The sequence below is a fragment of the Sinohyriopsis cumingii genome, chromosome 17 (assembly GCF_028554795.1).
Source record: "Sinohyriopsis cumingii isolate HCF-2022 chromosome 17, ASM2855479v2, whole genome shotgun sequence".
Classification (NCBI taxonomy): domain Eukaryota; kingdom Metazoa; phylum Mollusca; class Bivalvia; order Unionida; family Unionidae; genus Sinohyriopsis; species Sinohyriopsis cumingii.
The window spans coordinates 11,476,972-11,494,746 of NC_142977.1; the positions used below are offsets into that span (position 1 = coordinate 11,476,972).

The 17,775-nt window shown below is 41.3% G+C and overlaps 1 protein-coding gene across 1 annotated transcript in view; it reads right to left on the reverse strand.

The window, feature by feature from the left end:
- Nucleotides 1-17,775, reverse strand: part of LOC149777746 (beta-hexosaminidase subunit beta-like) — a 114,604-nt gene that overhangs the window by 9,061 nt on the left and 87,768 nt on the right. The window contains exon 12 of the mRNA XM_089938794.1: nucleotides 13,074-13,178. Within this exon, the coding sequence (XP_089794920.1) occupies nucleotides 13,074-13,178 (105 nt within the window). The remainder of the gene's footprint in view (nucleotides 1-13,073; nucleotides 13,179-17,775) is intronic.

Here is a 17,775-nt window from a genome sequence, read left to right on the forward strand (position 1 = left end):
TGCACGAGAGTTGTTCAAGGAAAAAAGTTACTTTTCAACCCGTGTTAGTGACGGTGCCAGAAGAACCCGTCACTCAGGACAGGATTGTCGTGGACAGACCTGAAAGACCCTTTCGGGAGGACACTTGTGTGACCTTACCCCCTACTATAGAACTGGTTAGAACATTACCCAAAACATGTTGTACAGACACTTGTGTTTATTCCACGTTCATAGTTATCATGTGCCTTGTATCCTTGTACTTAAGCCTTTGGCTTTTATGTATTTTTGTCTTTCGTATTCATGTTTGAAAAAAAACATTCAATAAACGTGTTCTGAAAAAGTATATAAACTCTTGTCTTGTTTGTTTTTGTGTCACAAGTGACATTTCTCACACCATGGCTACCTCTGCTGTCTCTGCTCCCTCTTCCTCTACTGTCAAAGTCATCGACGAACACTTAGATCGTGCCAGTTGGGAGGCTTTGTATCTTCGCCATCCCTTTAACATGCTCATTGCTGGACCTAGCGGTTCAGGCAAAACCGAATTCGTCAAACGTTTGATCGAACATAAACATCATTTGATCGATCGGCCACCTCAACGGATCGTGTGGTGTTACAAAGAGTGGCAATCGGCGTACAGCCTCTTGCGAGAAAGTCAAGGCGATTCCATCGTGTTTGTGGAAGGCATTCCTAAAGAAGACGACGGCATCGTCTCTGACTACCGTCAAACCCATTTGGTCATTTTCGACGACATGTTAGGAGAAGACGAAGAAGAAATTAAATTGTGGTTCACGCGCAAAGGGCATCACCGTAATGCCAGTGTCGTTTACATCACCCAAAATTTGTTTCAACAAAGTAAAGCCCATCGCACCATCAGTCTCAATGCTCATTACGTGGTCTTGTTTAAAAGCCCTCGAGATAAATCGCAAGTGCAAGTCTTAGCCAAACAGTTAGGAACGCCTTGGCTGACTCAGGCGTACGACGATGCCACTCAAACACCACACGCCTATTTACTCGTCGATTTGAAACCTACGACCCCCGAGGATTTGCGATTTCGTACCCACTTGTTTCACCACTGGTGCCAAGACGGAGGGCCTGTCCTGTACACGTCTCCGTCCTCGACTTCATTTCACTCCCCATGAAAAAATCTATAAAAACCTCAGACCCTTTTTCGTCTGTCTCACACAGTGTGAACATGACGTCCCTTCAGTCGCATCTTCCCGTCAAATTGATTCGTGCCTTGTATGGCATCAGTCGAGAAAAAGATCCACAAACACGAGCTCGTGTCTTAGAAACTAGTCTCAAAGAAGTCTTACGATGGTTCACGGTGACGGCACGTCAATTACTGCAAGGAATCATTCAGATTCCTCATCAAACCAAACGCTTTTTCGATCGAAACAAAGTCGCTTTGGTCCAACTGGCTGATCCCCGCATCGACACTCAAACCAAAAAACAAATCATTTTGAAACCTGGAGGGAGCGGTACTCTAGGAGGGGTCATCATTCGCTCACTCTTAAGATGGGATCCTAATGCCCCCAAAGTTATCCCCAAGACAAAAGTCCAACGAAGCCCCAAGAAGAAAAAGAAAAAGACCAGGTCCCCAAGAAGAATAACTTCTCCAGTGGCAGGACCCTCCTCTTACCAGACACCACCACCCCGGAAAAAGAAAAGAAGCCCCCAGAAAAAGAAACAGAGAAAAAGTCCTCAGAAAAAGAAAAGTCCACAGAAGAAAGCTAGTCGCAAGAGAGGCACTTCGGCCAGGACGCAACCTTACACTCGCAAACCACGATCTGCCACAGCGGTGACTGCGTCTCCGGCAGCCTCACGTGTATCCACTTCTCCGTTGATGTCACCAGGAACTGAAGAGTACTTGGAGACGTTGATCACACCAAGAACTTCTCCGTTGATGACCCCCAAAAGAACTTCCCCAGTGGCAGGACCCTCCAATTTAGTGGCAGAGGCTGCTGCTCACAAAGTACCTTCTCCCAAAATCAAAGTCCATGAAAGATCGGGCATGTTACAAACTTTACTGGATTTGTCCAAGCAAGAACTGGCTCGATTTAGTCCGTTACGTACCCCTGCACGACGTGTCATGCCTGTCCTCAAACTGATACGCCGTAAAGACAATCAGTGGCGACGCGTTCCAGTATAAAAAAGGCCTGTGACCGAGTAGGGTATCAGTGTTTTTTAGGTGCTCCTAAAGACTCAAAGATGTCACCCTCCAGAAAACCCCAAGGAAAGAAAAGGAATGGACTGCCACCACGTTTAGCCAAACATGGGGACCTGTTATCTGTCCTGTCCAAAGCTTCTCCACCCCTACGAAAAAAACTCATTCAAACGGCCTCCAAAGAGGTCATCGATACCGTATGCGAATGTTGTTTGAACGTTTTGAAAGGCACGATCCCTTTGTCCAAACACCAGAAACAATGCTTAAGCAAACATCGTCACGTTCTTCGCCAAATGGTTCGAAAGAAAATTCCCATTCGTCAAAATGTTAGTGCAACGTGGAGGCATTTTGCCTCTCTTGCTAGGCCCCATACTGAAAGGAGTCTTGGGAACCATGTTGGGAGGACTGGTGGGAGCAAGATAAAAAGGCCTTCGAAAGTCCCAAGATCTCAGAATCGACCCCTGACAACCCCATGGAAGGACGAAAACTAGCTTTAGTGCCTTACAAACGATGGATGGAATACCATCGGTGGCAAGAACAACGCACCCCGCATTTACCTCCCAATCCCAATTTGAGCGAGATGTCCCAGTTACAACACGAATTGCAGTCCTTGATGGATCGCCAAGATTTGTCCGAAACAGAAAAATCGCAAAAGTACGGTCAACTCTTGCAACGACTGCAACTCTTTCACCAGAAAGCTTTAGACGAAACAGCTCTACCCACTTTGAAAGATTTTAAGACCTTGATGAAAAGTCCAGCACCATCACCACTACCAGCACCAGTACCACCAGTACCCGTGACCAAGACAGAAAAAGGAGAAGAAGAGGAAGGGTTTCAAACTCCACCAGAAAAAGTACGCAAGTTAACAACACCACCTACCTCCAGAATTGGATGGATTAAAAAGATGATGGCCACCCCTTCCTCCTCACAAGAGAAAAAGAAAGTGAAGACAGAAGTGAAGACAGAAGTGAAATAAGAACCGATATCCCCCGCTCAGACATCCTTCTCCTCTTCGACACCTATTGCCGGCCGCACACGCAAAGCATTGCAATCCAAGAAAGTACCCCAAGAGAAAAAGAGTAGCATACTCCAAGAGTGGGTGTCTTATTAACACACCAACCAACACAAAAAATGGAAAAAGTCTTAGCCAGCATTTACTACGATCCCTCCCATCCTGCAGGTTACGCAGGAGTTCAAAAATTGTATCGTGCTGCCAAAACTCGACTGAAAAGTCTCCGTTTACCTCAAGTGCAACGATGGTTACAAGAACAAGCTACCTACACTTTACACAAACCCATTCGACGCAAGTTTTCCAGAAGTCGCACCCGAGTGGAAGGCATCGATCATCAATGGCAAGCCGATTTAGCCGATGTCTCTCACTTGGCCAGCTACAATCGTGGTTACAAATATTTGTTTTGTGTCATCGACGTCTTTTCCAAATTTGCCTGGGTCGTACCCTTGACTTCCAAATCGAGCAGCGAGTTAGTGCGAGCCCTGCAACGGGTGTTGAAACAAAGCGGTCGTCACCCTCTTCGATGGCAAACGGACAAAGGCACCGAATTTCTGAACCAAGCTTTCCAAAAAGAATTAAAGAAACGTGACATTCATTTTTTTACCACCGAGAATCCCGAAACCAAAGCCAGCATCGTGGAACGTTTTCAACGCACTTTGAAAGAACGCATGTGGAAATATTTTACGCATCACCACACTCTGAAGTACATCGACATCTTACCGCACCTGGTGCAAGCGTACAACCAATCTTACCATCGAAGCATCGGACGTGCCCCGCAAGACGTGACTCCCGACAACGAAGTGCTGGTGTTTGAGCGTCTGTTTGGTACGTCCCCGACGAGGGCTGTCCCCAAGAAAAGTGGAGTGTTGGCCGTAGGAGATTGGGTGCGCATTGGCAAAACCAAACGCACTTTCGACAAAGGTTACTTACCTAACTGGACGACCGAATTGTTTCGCGTCACTGGACGAGTGCATGGCCGTCATCCTGCCGTCTATAAATTGGAAGACATGAACGGAGAAGTGCTCAAAGGAACGTTTTATTTGCCCGAGTTACAACGTGTCACCAAAAAAGAAGACGACGTGTACGACATCGAAAGCATTCTCGAACGCAGAACCCGTAAAGTGGGCAAACGACGTGTCAAAGAAGTCAAAGTACGTTGGAAAGGATATCCACCCAGTTTCGATTCTTGGATCGACGCTTCGCAAGTCATCGACTATAAAAAGAAGTGACCATCATGCCCTTTCACACAGCAGACGCAGCTACGTCGACCAGTCCTTCTTCACCCAGTTCTTCTGTGCAAGATTTACAAAAACAACCCTTGTGGGTGTGGTGTGGAGAACGTGTGCCTAAAACGCAAATCGTCTTTTTCTGCCAAATCTTCGTGGTGTATTGTGTCATCGCGGCAGCCATCGCCAATTTGAGTTTGCAACAAGGAGACAAACAATTGTGGACCATTTTATTGAGCAGTTGCATCGGTTACCTGCTTCCCAATCCCTCCCTGAAATTCTCCTCGAACAGGAACGTTGCGTCCAGTGCCAGTGCCAGTCACCACTCCAACCACAATCAGAACCCCATTTTGGGCGGAGACACGCCTCTGACGTCCATTAATAACCCCTCGGACAGCCACAGAACTCTGGAATTATGAGTCACCAAAACCAATTTTACTTAACCTTACCCAGTGACAGTTCCATGGAGGTGTTTCCCCACAACACGTTGTGCTGTTACACGGCCAAATTACCTCAGACCATCCCCTTAGATCACGAAGCCCATTGGGAAGTGGCTTTAGTGGAAATGATTCACCCGACCCAAGTCCTCAATGTCCTTCCCAATCAAAATGTTTTTGATGTGGAAGTTCATGACGAACAATTGCAACAGTACTTGGATACCTATGGCAAATATGACAAGAAAACCCCTGGCACAAAAAATCAAAAGTACACCACCTATCACTTGTTCATTCCCCCAGGGTATTATTTTAGTGGTCAACATTTGGTGAGCACCATTACCTCCAGGTTTAATGTCGTGTTTCTGAAAGCTTTGGAAAGTGTCAAAAAAAGTGTCACCATGGAATACCACAAAACAGCTCGTCGCTTCTTGATGAAATTTGACGGGAGTAAAATCCTGTCCATTTTATTTTGTCCTGAATTGTTTGACATGTTGGGCGGAGACATGGACATGAGAATGGCCATGATGAAGAAAAACGAATCACCCATCGTTTACGACAACGAGTCTTTTAGCAAGTTATTTCGTGCCCCGGTAGAACTGAACCAAGGACTGAATTTGATGTTTGTGTACTCCGATGTGGTGGAGTATAACGTGGTGGGACACACCTCTGTACCGTTACTGCGTGTCATTCCTTTCAAAGTGGATTCTGCCACGAACGCTGACGAGGAAGGTGGAAACACTTATCACGTCCACCGCGAATTTGTCCATCCTCACTATTTGCCTTTCAGCAAGTCGTATTTGGACACGGTCAACATTACTATAAAAGGAGATTTGGGACAAAATATTCCATTCACCAAAGGAAAAGTCACGGTGAAACTCCATTTTCGAAAACGGTTCTCTCACGATTCGTAAGTAAGTCATGTATCCAGTGTACCGAGGGGTTGCTCGACAGCGAGGACACGGTTTAGGAGACATGCTGAAATCGGCCTTTCGTTCGGTGGCTCCGGTGTTGAAACCGATGGTGACACGCGGATTGCACGCCTTGAAAGACGCGGCACTGACGCAAGGCAAAGAATTTCTCCAAAATGTCATCATCGACAAACAAAACCCTAAAGAAGCCTTCATGAGGGCAGGCAAAAATGTCTTGCTGCAAACGGGTAAAGACATTTTGGGCCGACGAGACACACCTATAAATGCCCTGCACGCTACCGAGTCAGGCATTCAGCAAGGACAAGGCAGAAAGAGACGACGAAGAAAACACCCTTTCTCCAGACTTCAAGCGAGAAAGGCCAAGAAAAGAAGAACCGTTCGAGACTTAGACGTTTTCGATTATTGAGAAAGAGAAAAAAATGATGCACCGAGAGTCTTGCGCTTGTTCCAAGACGGAACTGGACCTGTTTGCCATGCCCCCCACCATGATGACCATGCAAGAATCCCAGTGGGTGGAATTTCATCCCGTCTCCTCTTTGACGGAATCAGCTCCCATCGAGTTTGAAATCAAAGGACAACCCGAAGATTACATCGATCTGAATAGCAGTTACCTGTATTTGAAAGTGAAAGTGATCAAAACGGACAACACCAATCCAGGAGGCGATGCTAGAGTAGCTCCTGTCAACAATTTCATGCATTCCTTATTTAGCGAAGTGGACTTGTACTTGAATAACAAACTGGTCAGCAGCAGCATGGATACTTACCCATATCGTGCCTACTTGGAAAATCTCTTGACGTACGGAAAAGAAGCCAAGAATACTCATCTGGATGCTTGCGTGGTATGGAAACCTGACACAGCAGGTGTAGGCACGTTTAGCGACACAGTCCTGACAGAAGATGACAATCCTCACAATGTGGGGTTTAACGACCGTCGTAAGAAAATTCTGCAAGGGCGAAGTTTAGAACTGATGGATCGTTTGTATTTGGACATGTGGTTACAAGAAAAGTATTTGCTCAACGGGGTGGATATCCGTCTGAGACTGAATCGTAGCAGTGCCACTTTCCATTTGATGGCCCATGCCAACGAATACAAAACTATCATTCAAGAAGCCCGACTTTACGTGCGTCGTGTTGAAGTGTTACCTAAAGTGGGAAACGACGTCAGTCAGACGTTGAGCAGAACGACCGCCAAGTATCCGATACGACGCGTAGAAGTGAAAACGTTCACCATTCCCGCTGGACAGCGATCTATGATCGAAGATCATCTGTTCCAAGGACAGTTACCCAAACGTTTGATTGTTGGTATCGTCAGGAATTCAGCCTTCAACGGAACCCACGATCAAAATCCTTTTGAGTTTCAACATTACAATGTGTCCAAGATCGAAGTCAGTCGCGACGGCAAGACCTTGTGTACCCGACCCTTTGAGCCCAACTTTGGTGTGGCAAAGAATTATTTGAGATCGTACTTGTCCCTGTACGAAGCCACGGGACAGTTAGGAACCAACACCAGTCACGGTATTTCGTACGACGATTATGCAGGAGGCTATGCTTTGTGGGGTTTTGATTTCACTCCAGACCAAGGCAGCGACGAGGGACATTTCCACCCTATAAAATCAGGCCAGATTCGTGTGGAACTTCAGTTTGCAAATCCACCTCCAGATCACACAGTGAACGTCATCCTGTATGCAGAATTTGACAATACCATAGAAATCAACAGTTTGAGAGAAGTCATTCTAGATTACTAGAAGTCATGGAAGACTGTTATCCCTCTTTACCTAGTGGAGAAACTTTGGACATGAAATGTGAGGAGACTGTGGAAGAAGAAGAAGTGATCATAATGAAGTCGAGATGGCCAGAACAAGAAGCCCATTTAGTCTCCTGTTTTGCCAAACACTTGGTCGATAAAATGACGGAATTGATCAAGAAAAATTGTTATGGATGTCAAAACGATCATCCCAGTCAAATTCAACACGATAAATGCCTAATGTTAAGTCAAGAAGAAAAATTGGACGAGTATCTGGACGATGCTTGGAGTCTCATCTCGAACAAAGACGTGTTGCACCAGTGGTATAAAGACTTGCGTGAACATTCTTGTCCACCATTAACCACTCAAGAGATCCATCGTATCGAAGCTCTCCTGAATCAGAGTGAGGAAACAGAACGAATAACCGTTTATTCGTCAGACATTTTCAAGCAAAAAGTCAGGATCGAATTGACGACTTATTATTACCTGTGAAGAAGAAAACACAAAACAATGGATACCTGGGAACTTTATTACCTTTTGAACCACAGTTCGTATACGGCTTCTTGGAATCCTGTCGTCTGTGCTAAAGATGAACTCCCTCATCGCAAACCTAAAGACCATCAAGCTTACGTGATCAACACGGACGACAGTCATCTCCCAGGAACCCACTGGGTAGCCGTCTACTTTCCTCAAGAAGGATGTGTGGAATATTTCGATTCGTACGGATTGCCCCCTTTGGAAGACGATATCATCGACTTTATGAGAAGAAATGCTCAAACCACCCGATTCAATAATGTGAAATTACAAGGCACAGATTCCTTGGTGTGTGGACAGTACTGTGTGTATTTTCTGCATCATCGCAGCCTGGGCTATTCCTTAGAACATTTAGTGACTCATTTCGATCCTCGTTCTTCTGCTAGAAACGATGTGAAAGTAGATCGATGGTTTTGTGACCGTTATGCTTATCTTTTGTCTCAAGCTAGGAAACGTAGTGTCCATCAATGGCCTAATGATTTCCAACAGTGGAAATCACAATTTCATTCACAACGTTGTCAGCCCTGTTTAAAGTAGGTTGTAAAATGAGAAAAAAATGTTTGTGATTTGAAAAAATTGTTTGATGTTATAGTGATGGATTATTGTTAAAAATGTTAGAGTTGTTGTTTAGTGTTAAGTGATTTTTGAATAAAAAATGTTGTGTTTTGAAAAAATGCTTTTGTCTTTTGTTTAGCTATAAGAATGTTGGATTGATGCTCTTTCATTTCTTACTATCCCTCTCATGAACGTTGCGGCTCGAAAAACCGTGTGGGGGATGTTTTCCTTCACGTCCGCGCTTTGACTTTAAGAACCGGTTTGTTCCCAGTCTAACCATCCATTGTCGACTCATCCTCCTAGGAAGATGTGCTCCAAACTAGCTAAGCTCAACGAAGCCTACGTGAATTTGCATAGGGTCAGACACAGTCTGATACCGAAGCCAGAAGAAATAGAGAATGTGAGAATGTTAAAAATCACTGAAGACATGATAGAAGAGCTCTTTTGAGAAGAAATGAACAGGGAGAAAGAAGAATGGACAGAGAAGTACAGACTTCAGAGACAGCAGCAACAGCAGCAACAGCAGCAACAACAGCAGCAACCTGAAGCTGACAGAGGCTTTGTCGATTGCCGTATCGACACCAAAGAGTTCTTCTTCTCTTTCCGAAGAAGCAGACCTATCGCCAGAAAGTCTATCCTCAGAGGACATCGCATTCTTAGAAACTAAAAAAGAATGCCATAGCAAAACAAAAAAAACAGCCCTTTTCAGGGCTACCCAATACTCTAGAAAAGAAATAACGATCCATTTGCCAATGTGTGTAGGTAGAGTAGTGTGAAAATAAACACTAACTCTTTTTTTAAAAAAATGTCAGGGTATGTGTTTGTGTGTTTGTGTTTGTAAGTGATTAAGTAAGTTGGTATGGATAGTAGATTAAAATAATGTCTTTTTTGGTGTTTGAGGTGTATATTTGGGGTTAAATTGGATTGCTTTGCGTATGTAAATAGTCTATTGAAGTGATTTATAAAAATTTTTAAAATAGTGATGGGTAGCATAAAAAGTGAGTGAGTGTTTCTTTTAGGTCCGCGCGTTGTTGTTGTTTTTTTTTTTTTGGTCATGATCTAGGTAAGATGAATTTTATGTTTTTAGGGGGATGTTTTCCATCACGTCCGCGCTTTCAGTATAAATTGAAACTCGCTCGGCAGTCCAGCTACCCTTGTTGATTGATCAACACAAGAATGAATAGCAGAATAGTGAAACTGTTAGAACTCCAGATGCACCTGGAATATGCCAGGCGCATAGTAAACGAACTATCAGCGGAGGCTATCGTAGAAGAAGCAAGAATGAAGAAAGAAGAGGAGGAGAGAAGAGAGAGGGAAGAAGAGGAAAAGAAAAGAGAAGAGAGGATGTCGTTCAATATTCCCGAGACAGAGGATTGGGGTGTTGAAGCGAATCATCCTCCCTCTGCGCTCCCCAGAAGAAAGGTGAAAGAAGACTGGGGAAGAAGATGCGTGTGTGGCGCAAGGCCAGGAAGGTGCAACCATTAGATAGGTGCATCTGGAGTTTAAAAAAAACCAACAGCCCTTTTCAGGGCTACCCAATACTCTAGAAAAGAAATAACGATCGATTTGCCAATGTGTGTAGGTAGAGTAGTGTGAAAATAAACACTACCTCTTTTTTAATAGTGAAAGTGTATGTGATTGTGTGTGTGTTTGTGTTTGTAAATGTTGAAGTAAGTTTGTGTTTGTAAATGGTGAAGTAAGTTTGTGTGAATAGTAGATTATGGGTTTATTTATTGATTCTTAGCGTATGTAGAGAGTATAGTTGTGGTTATATGAAATGAGAAAGTAGGGGGATGTTTTCCTTCACGTACGCGCGATGTTAGGTCATGATCTAGGTAAGATCAATTTTATGTTATTAGGGGGATGTTTTCCTTCACGTCCGCGCTTTCACTATAAGAACCCACAGTGTTCGTTGTTCAAACCATTCTGCAAAGAATAAAAAGAAGATGGCGTCAAACCAAATGGACAAAATACAAACCTTGCAAGACGTTTTAGACAACTTAGGAATAATGGAACAGATGCTAACAAGACTCGTTGAAGACCATTATTCCTATAGTCCCCATCGTGTAAAGATGGAAATTAATAACTTAAGAAAAGCAAAGGACAAGATTAGTGGTGTCATGAAAGAGATAAAGGAGGAGAAGGAGGATGAAGAGGAAAGAATAAGAATACGCAAATGGAACGAAAAAATTGAAAAAGAAGAAGAAAATGAAAAGAGGAAGAAAGAAGAGGAGGAAGAGAAGAAGAAAGAAGAGGAGGAGAAGAAAAAAAAGAAAGAGAAGAAGAGTGTAGGAGATAAAATAAGAACTTGGTGGAGAAAAAGAAGAAATTAGAAGAAGAAGAAGAAAACCCAAAGGCCCTTTTCAGGGCCCCCATGTTTCTCGAAAAGAGATAGCCTTTGAATTGCCTACCCCATTTTTTATTTTTTTTTTTTTAAAAAATAGAGACCCTCCCTATTTCAATTTTACATAGACCTTATACAGTCCCAGGGGTTTTTTGGCCATGTTAAATTTACATAGACCCTATATTGTCCCAGGGTTTTTGGCCATGTTAATTCCCATAGACCCTATATGTTCCCACGATTTTTCTCCGTGTTAAATTTACATAGACCCTATATGTTCCCAAGGGTATTTTTTATGATAAGTCCCATAGACCCTATAAGATCCCCATTCACTACTTACGTACATTCAGGATGTATGTATTAGGACAGAACTCTTTAGCAACAGTATTAAGATTGAAATTTTCTCTAAATTGTATTAAAAATAATTTTTCATTAAATTATATTCAAAGTAATTTTCCACTAAAATATATTGAGATTCATTATTATTTATTTCTGTACTACAACTGTAGAGTGTTCTTTATGAGAAATTGCAAAACCCCTTGTACTATAAAATACATTTCCCTTGTGTCCAAAAGTCAGCAATATTTAGACTCGGTTGTAAGTTATGCTGAACAGGCAAATTTCTTTTTGATGAGTATGCAAGAAGATTTCACGTGTTTCTTAGAACAAATAAGCTGATTCAGCAGAATTGTCTGTCTGATGACGTACACAGACGCAGAGATTATCAGTGAGGAAGACGGGAGCCTCGTTCTGATTCGTAATGAATGAACACGAAAGTACCTAGACTAATGTCCATATTTGGCCTTCAGATTACGTACAAAACTGCGTATAAATTGAGAACAAGCTTGCGCAAAATCGGTTCATTCATCGAGAATCATCAAACTGTCTTTCCTTACAGGTAAGCATCGCCTGTATTCGTAGACTTCTTTAAGGTATATGGACTTTTTAATATTTGAGATTTTCATGGTAAAGTTCAGTCTAGACTCGATATTTTTGCTACAATTTTGTGCGTTCTTTTCTATTTTATATTATAAAGTAATGGAATATTTAATTGTTTAAAATAATTTATATTCATTCGTGTTTATAGTATTTATTATTGGAAAAGACGAATTCACTACCAACTTCATGTTTAGGAAAATTTAATTTGGAATTAAAATATTCTTTAAGTAATAAAGAATAATGTTTTAGTAACCTATTCCAAATTAGTATTCTGTTTTAAGCTTAGTAAAATACATTTCTTCAAAATGATTTTGTATTAATCCCAAATATTGAATTTATATTCTTTGGCTCTCATGAATTTAGTCGAGATTTTATTGTATTCAACAATGCAGAAATTATACAAATGTATGAAGCTGGTAAGCTCGAGGGAAAGTTGTAATTGTATATGTATCTCTTGGATTTAAAATATTAAGTTTTTGTGCATGCAATATTATACATACATACATATATATATATACAGACATATATATATATATATATATATATATATATATATATATATATATATATATATATATATATATATATATATATATATATATATATATATATATATATATATATATAAAATTTAAATAAAGTTCAGTTCATTCATCGAGAATCAGAAGACTTTCCTTACAGTGAACCCGTTACCTGTCTTTCAGCCATTCCCTAAGATGTAGACGTATCGACACCGTTATGAGTGACATCTTTTGTTAAGAGCTCTCTCTCTCTCTCTCTCTCTCTCTCTCTACATGAGCAAAGACATATCTTAAGCTATAATTATTTCCTTCTCATAGCAAAAAGGGAGAAGAAGGTTATGAGAAAAATCTCATCGTGACATGTACACCTTTGTTAAAGGACGTTTCTTCCTATTGTTAAAGCAACAGGTTAATTCGTAGGAAACTACATTTATAAAGTTGTAACAATTACTATCAATTAATCAATCAAGCAATCAATTATGAGACAAAAAGCAAGCTAATATATTGGTGTAATTTTGCCTTCTGCACTTCATGAATCCAAATTCTGAGGAAACGAAATCCACAAGCACCAACAGTGGGAAATCTGTTTTATGATTCTATTTATTTAGTTTTTAATTTTAATTTTGTCATCGCTGGTTTATTTTATTTTTTTTTGGGGGGGGGTGTCTCCAAGTTCCATAGCAAGTTGTTACCTGAGCATACGACATCTTTGCTGGTCGAGACGAAAGGCGGCGCTGTCTGTATCTGTCACGTGACGAGGACTCCATAATCGTTCCGCTACAGCAGACGCTCGAGGCCTGATAAAGATGGAAATATTTGTGATCAAATTATGTATTTCCTGTACTCACACTTTTGTAATAAAGATTTTTTTATTTTAGTTTTAAATTTTAATTTGATGGTATTCTTTATTATTTATTTATTTATTTATTTATTTATTTATTATTTTTACTTTACACGTTTAGGTTTGGATACAGAATGACTGCCAGACTGTCTTTGCTGAAACGCCAATACGTCTAATCTTGGTTCATTTTGACTAGTGAGACCATAAACATGTTCACCTTTGTTACCGATTTTTTTTACCGTTGTGGCAAGCCTATTTAGAACATTATAGATAGGCGAAATCGTTCCAGTAAAATATATACCCTTGGAAGTAATTACTTTTTCAAGATGAGCTAATCCGTTAAAAAAAATATGGATATATCCATGAAATTTCATTTCTCATGTTTAAATGAATACGAATTCTTTATATATCAAATAATTCTCATAAAATCGTAATAATTAAGTTTATTGTGTGTGTGTGTGTGTGTGTGTGTGTGTGTGTGTGTGTGTGTGAATAGAATAGTAGTGAAGTGGGATACCCTGGCGACAATGGGAATTAGCATTAAAAACACCCCTGGGACGATATAGCGACAATGGGAAATTTAACATTACGAAAACCCCTGGGACACTACAGCGACAAGGGGAAATTAACATGGGAAATATATTTTGGGACTGTTGAGCGACAAGGGGAAATTAACATGGGAATTTGGGACTGTTGAGTGTCAAATGGAACAGGGTCGGGACCCTATTTTAATATGGTCCCGACCTGATGGGTCTATGGAAATGGAACAGGCGAAACTTGAAACAGGGAGGGGTCTCTATTTTTTTTTAAAAAAATAAAAAAAGGGGTAGGCAATGAAAGTCAAGGTCTTTTCGAGATATTGGAGTGGCCCTGAAAAGGGCCTTTGGGTTTTATGTTAATATTAAGATATATTAACATAGGTGGCGCTCACCAGATAATATGTACTTTTGAGAGAGTGACGTATGTAAGGTGAAGTAGTTCCTATTTAAAACATGCACAGAGGAGAGAATGTTTGCATACCTCTATGCTACATTAATGTAATGTGGATGATATTTCTTTTGGATATTGTACTTTTGGAAATTTTATATGATTTAAGTACACTGCTAATTAAAATGACTACTCCCTTGTGTTAAAAAATCAGTCTGAATTAGTCTAAAGTACACTATACATAGCAGCTATTAAAATAGGGAAAATGAATTTTGCCAGACAAGACAATACCAGCTTCTGAAAGTGCAATGAATGAATTACCAAATATATAAAATGTAAAAAAAGTTATCGACTCTTTTTTATACAATTTACCTCCGAAGTTCAGGAAGTGAAAATGACCAAGTAGAGCTAGCACTTTTTTGAAAGGTGCACATTTGAAGTAAGGCCAAGCTGTATACTCTATAATCCATAGTACACCCATCAATCATACACCAAAATAAAGGGAATTAAAGGTTCTTTGCACTATACCTAAGATATACAAGGTCTTTTTTAAATAGCCAGTATAACCAGTGAGGAAAGCCGCGGACATTCTTTTTCTTTAAAATCCTAACCTATGCAAAATGCGAAACTGTATAGCGCCACGTTAAAGGGCACCGCATTGGTCTTCTTCTCGTCCTTAGGCTGCGCCTGACTGCAGGACCGTAAATCAGGACTCTTTTGAGGCACCCTTGACGCTCCACATATACTCTTCGCATCCACAGACTGGTGTCTGTCCTGTGGACAACTGTCCACTTGGATCGGACATACATCGGTATGTCCGTCCTGAACATCATCGAAGACACAAGCGTAGAAGATTGAACGTCGGTCCACATGTTGAGGCGCCGAGAACAGGTGAAGAAATGCAGTGAACTGCACTTATTTATAGGGAGAGGAAGGATTGAAACAGATTGAGTTCGTTGACCAATCCATACACGCGTTACAAAATTCAGTCAGCTCGACACATGGTCTATATAGATTCGCTAGCGCCTGTGCGCAGTCAATTCATGTGACAGTTTTTCAACATCACGGAAACTCAGAAAACGATAAATTGGGGTGTACCAACCGTGGAGACTACCCAAGGGAACCCGGACTTACTTTCAGAAAAGGTGAATTGGGATTTTGTGGATTTTCTTACCTCGCAAGAATTTGTTCCGGAACTTTCGCCACCTTCTCCTTCATTACCGCACGTGGATAATTTTAGACAGAGACAGAAAGAAGAATTGGAGAAATTTATACAACGACAAAAGGAAGCGGAACAAGCTTTTCTCCTACAGCAACAGCAGCAAGAAGAAGAGGTAAGAATAAAACAAGAAGAAGAAGTAGCAGTAGCAAAGAAACAAGGGTGTGAAAATCAAACAGTCACGGTACTGTTAGACATTTTAGCGGAGTTAAGAAGTCTGAAACAAATGTATCAGACATCTTTATCACGACCGAAGAGAATACGACCTTCCCGAGCTAAACACTCCAACCCTGTGACTAAGCCTACCGTGCCACCCTTAGTGATTTCAACCAAATCATCATCAACAGTACGCAGTCCAGAAGTAGGCCTTGGCCGTGGCAAAGGCTTAAGACAGTTAAAGTTGATTGCTTAAACTCACTCCTACACCAAAAAAAGGCCCTTTTCAGGGCCACCCACGTCTCTCGAAAAGAGATAGACTTTCAATTGCCAACATCCATTCAAACTAAAAAAAAAAACATTTTCCACTATAGTACATGTGTGTGAGTGTGTGAGTGTAGGTTCTTATTTTAAAATCAAAACCCAGAGACACTTACGTTTTATAGACTTTCTATTCTGGTACAAATTTTACAATTCAATTCACAATTCACAACATAACACTTTAAAAAGTTCATACACTTCTTCTGTCTCATTGTTTAGTCTCTCTGTTTTTTTAAATTTCTTCACCGTCACAGTCTTTTCCTCCTCTTCCTCCTCACTTTCTTCCCTTCTTCTTTTCTTCTCCTGTTTCTTTTTCTTTACCTGGCTTCTTTCTTCCTCCTCTTCTTCCTCTTCTTCTTCCTCTGAAGAATCCCTCTCTTCTTCTGACTCTTCTTGTTTCTTTTTTGGGCAATCTGGAGACCAATGTCCTTTTTCTTGACAATAATAACAGGTATCTTGACTTTTGTCTCTTTTAACCCCTGTTTTTCTTTTTTGACGGTCTGGACACTCTGAAGACCAATGCCCTTTCCTTTTGACAGATATAGCAAGTATCTTCACTTTTATCTCGAAAGGAAGGTGAGTAGTCCGACGACTGGTCTGAAGAAAATTTTCTAATGAAACCTCGCAACGCTCTGATGAAACGTTCGATTTGTGTAGTCTCTTCCATCGTTGTGCTCGGTTTGAGAGTGAAATAAATAGTGAAAGGACAAGACACATACCCTTTATATACGCTGGTCTGCTATGACTATAAATTAGTCCATGGTGTTTAAACTTTAGTCATTTGACATTTTGCTATCAAGATGAAACGATCCAATTCATCTGAGAAGAAAGAAGAAGAAAGTAAGAGGCAGAAACGTGATCTATCGCCTCGTACCAGGTCTGAAGTTTTGGCACAAATTCATGCCAGTGATTTTCAAGAGGACATGAGTGAACCAGCATTCAAGCCCAGAGAGCCTTCCTCTAAACAAAGTTCACCACCCTTAGTCAACCCTGAAAAGTACTATCACATTCGAGAGACAGAAAAGCGCTCCTCTAGAAAATTTAGAACCACGGCTTACACGTACAGGGTGAAGTTTAAAAATTTCAAGTCCGACGTACCGTTAGAGAAAGCAGAAGGGTTCATCACCGACATGTGGGATTCTTTGCTCACCACACTCAAGCGACAATGTCAAGCCAAAGAAGACGATCGCTTGAGACTTTCCATACAACACGACGGCTTGAAATCCCCTGTTTGGATCGAGTTTACTAGCCCTGCAGAATTGACCCCTTCCAAAGTCATGGACAAAATTCAAAACGTACAACAATCCAATGACCAGTTTGACATCACCGACGGAAAAGCCACACTGGACATGACCCACGTCTCTCCTCCTCAAGGGACTGGACGCAAAAAGATGTTATTGGTGAACGACCTTCGCAGCATTAAGAGTAGCCTCGTCCAAATTCACAATTCTCAAGACCAGATGTGTTTAGCCAGGGCTATTGTGGTGGGACGAACCTATGCCAACAAGAACGACACGGTAGAAATGGAAAAGAGCCTGGAAAACTATTCAAAAATCGGACCGAGCCAAACAACGAAGTGAAGCAGAACTCCTGTTACAACAAGCCGGCCTGTCCACAGACACACCCTGTGACATTCCTGAAATGCAAACATTGCAAGATGTCTTAGTTCCACGCTACGCCTTGAAAGTGCACCCTCAAGAAGTGCGTGGGCCTCTGTTGTTTCGAGGCCAAGACTTTAAAGACGGAAAATACATTCACCTCTATCATCACGATGACCATTTCGATACCATTACCAGTATCACCGCATTCCTGGGATACGGTTATTACTGTGAGAAATGTGACTATGGTGATAATAATCGAGAGCAACACAAACATTGTGGATCGAAATGCTCAGCATTTTTGGCCTCTCCACCCTGTCTGAGCGAAGGAC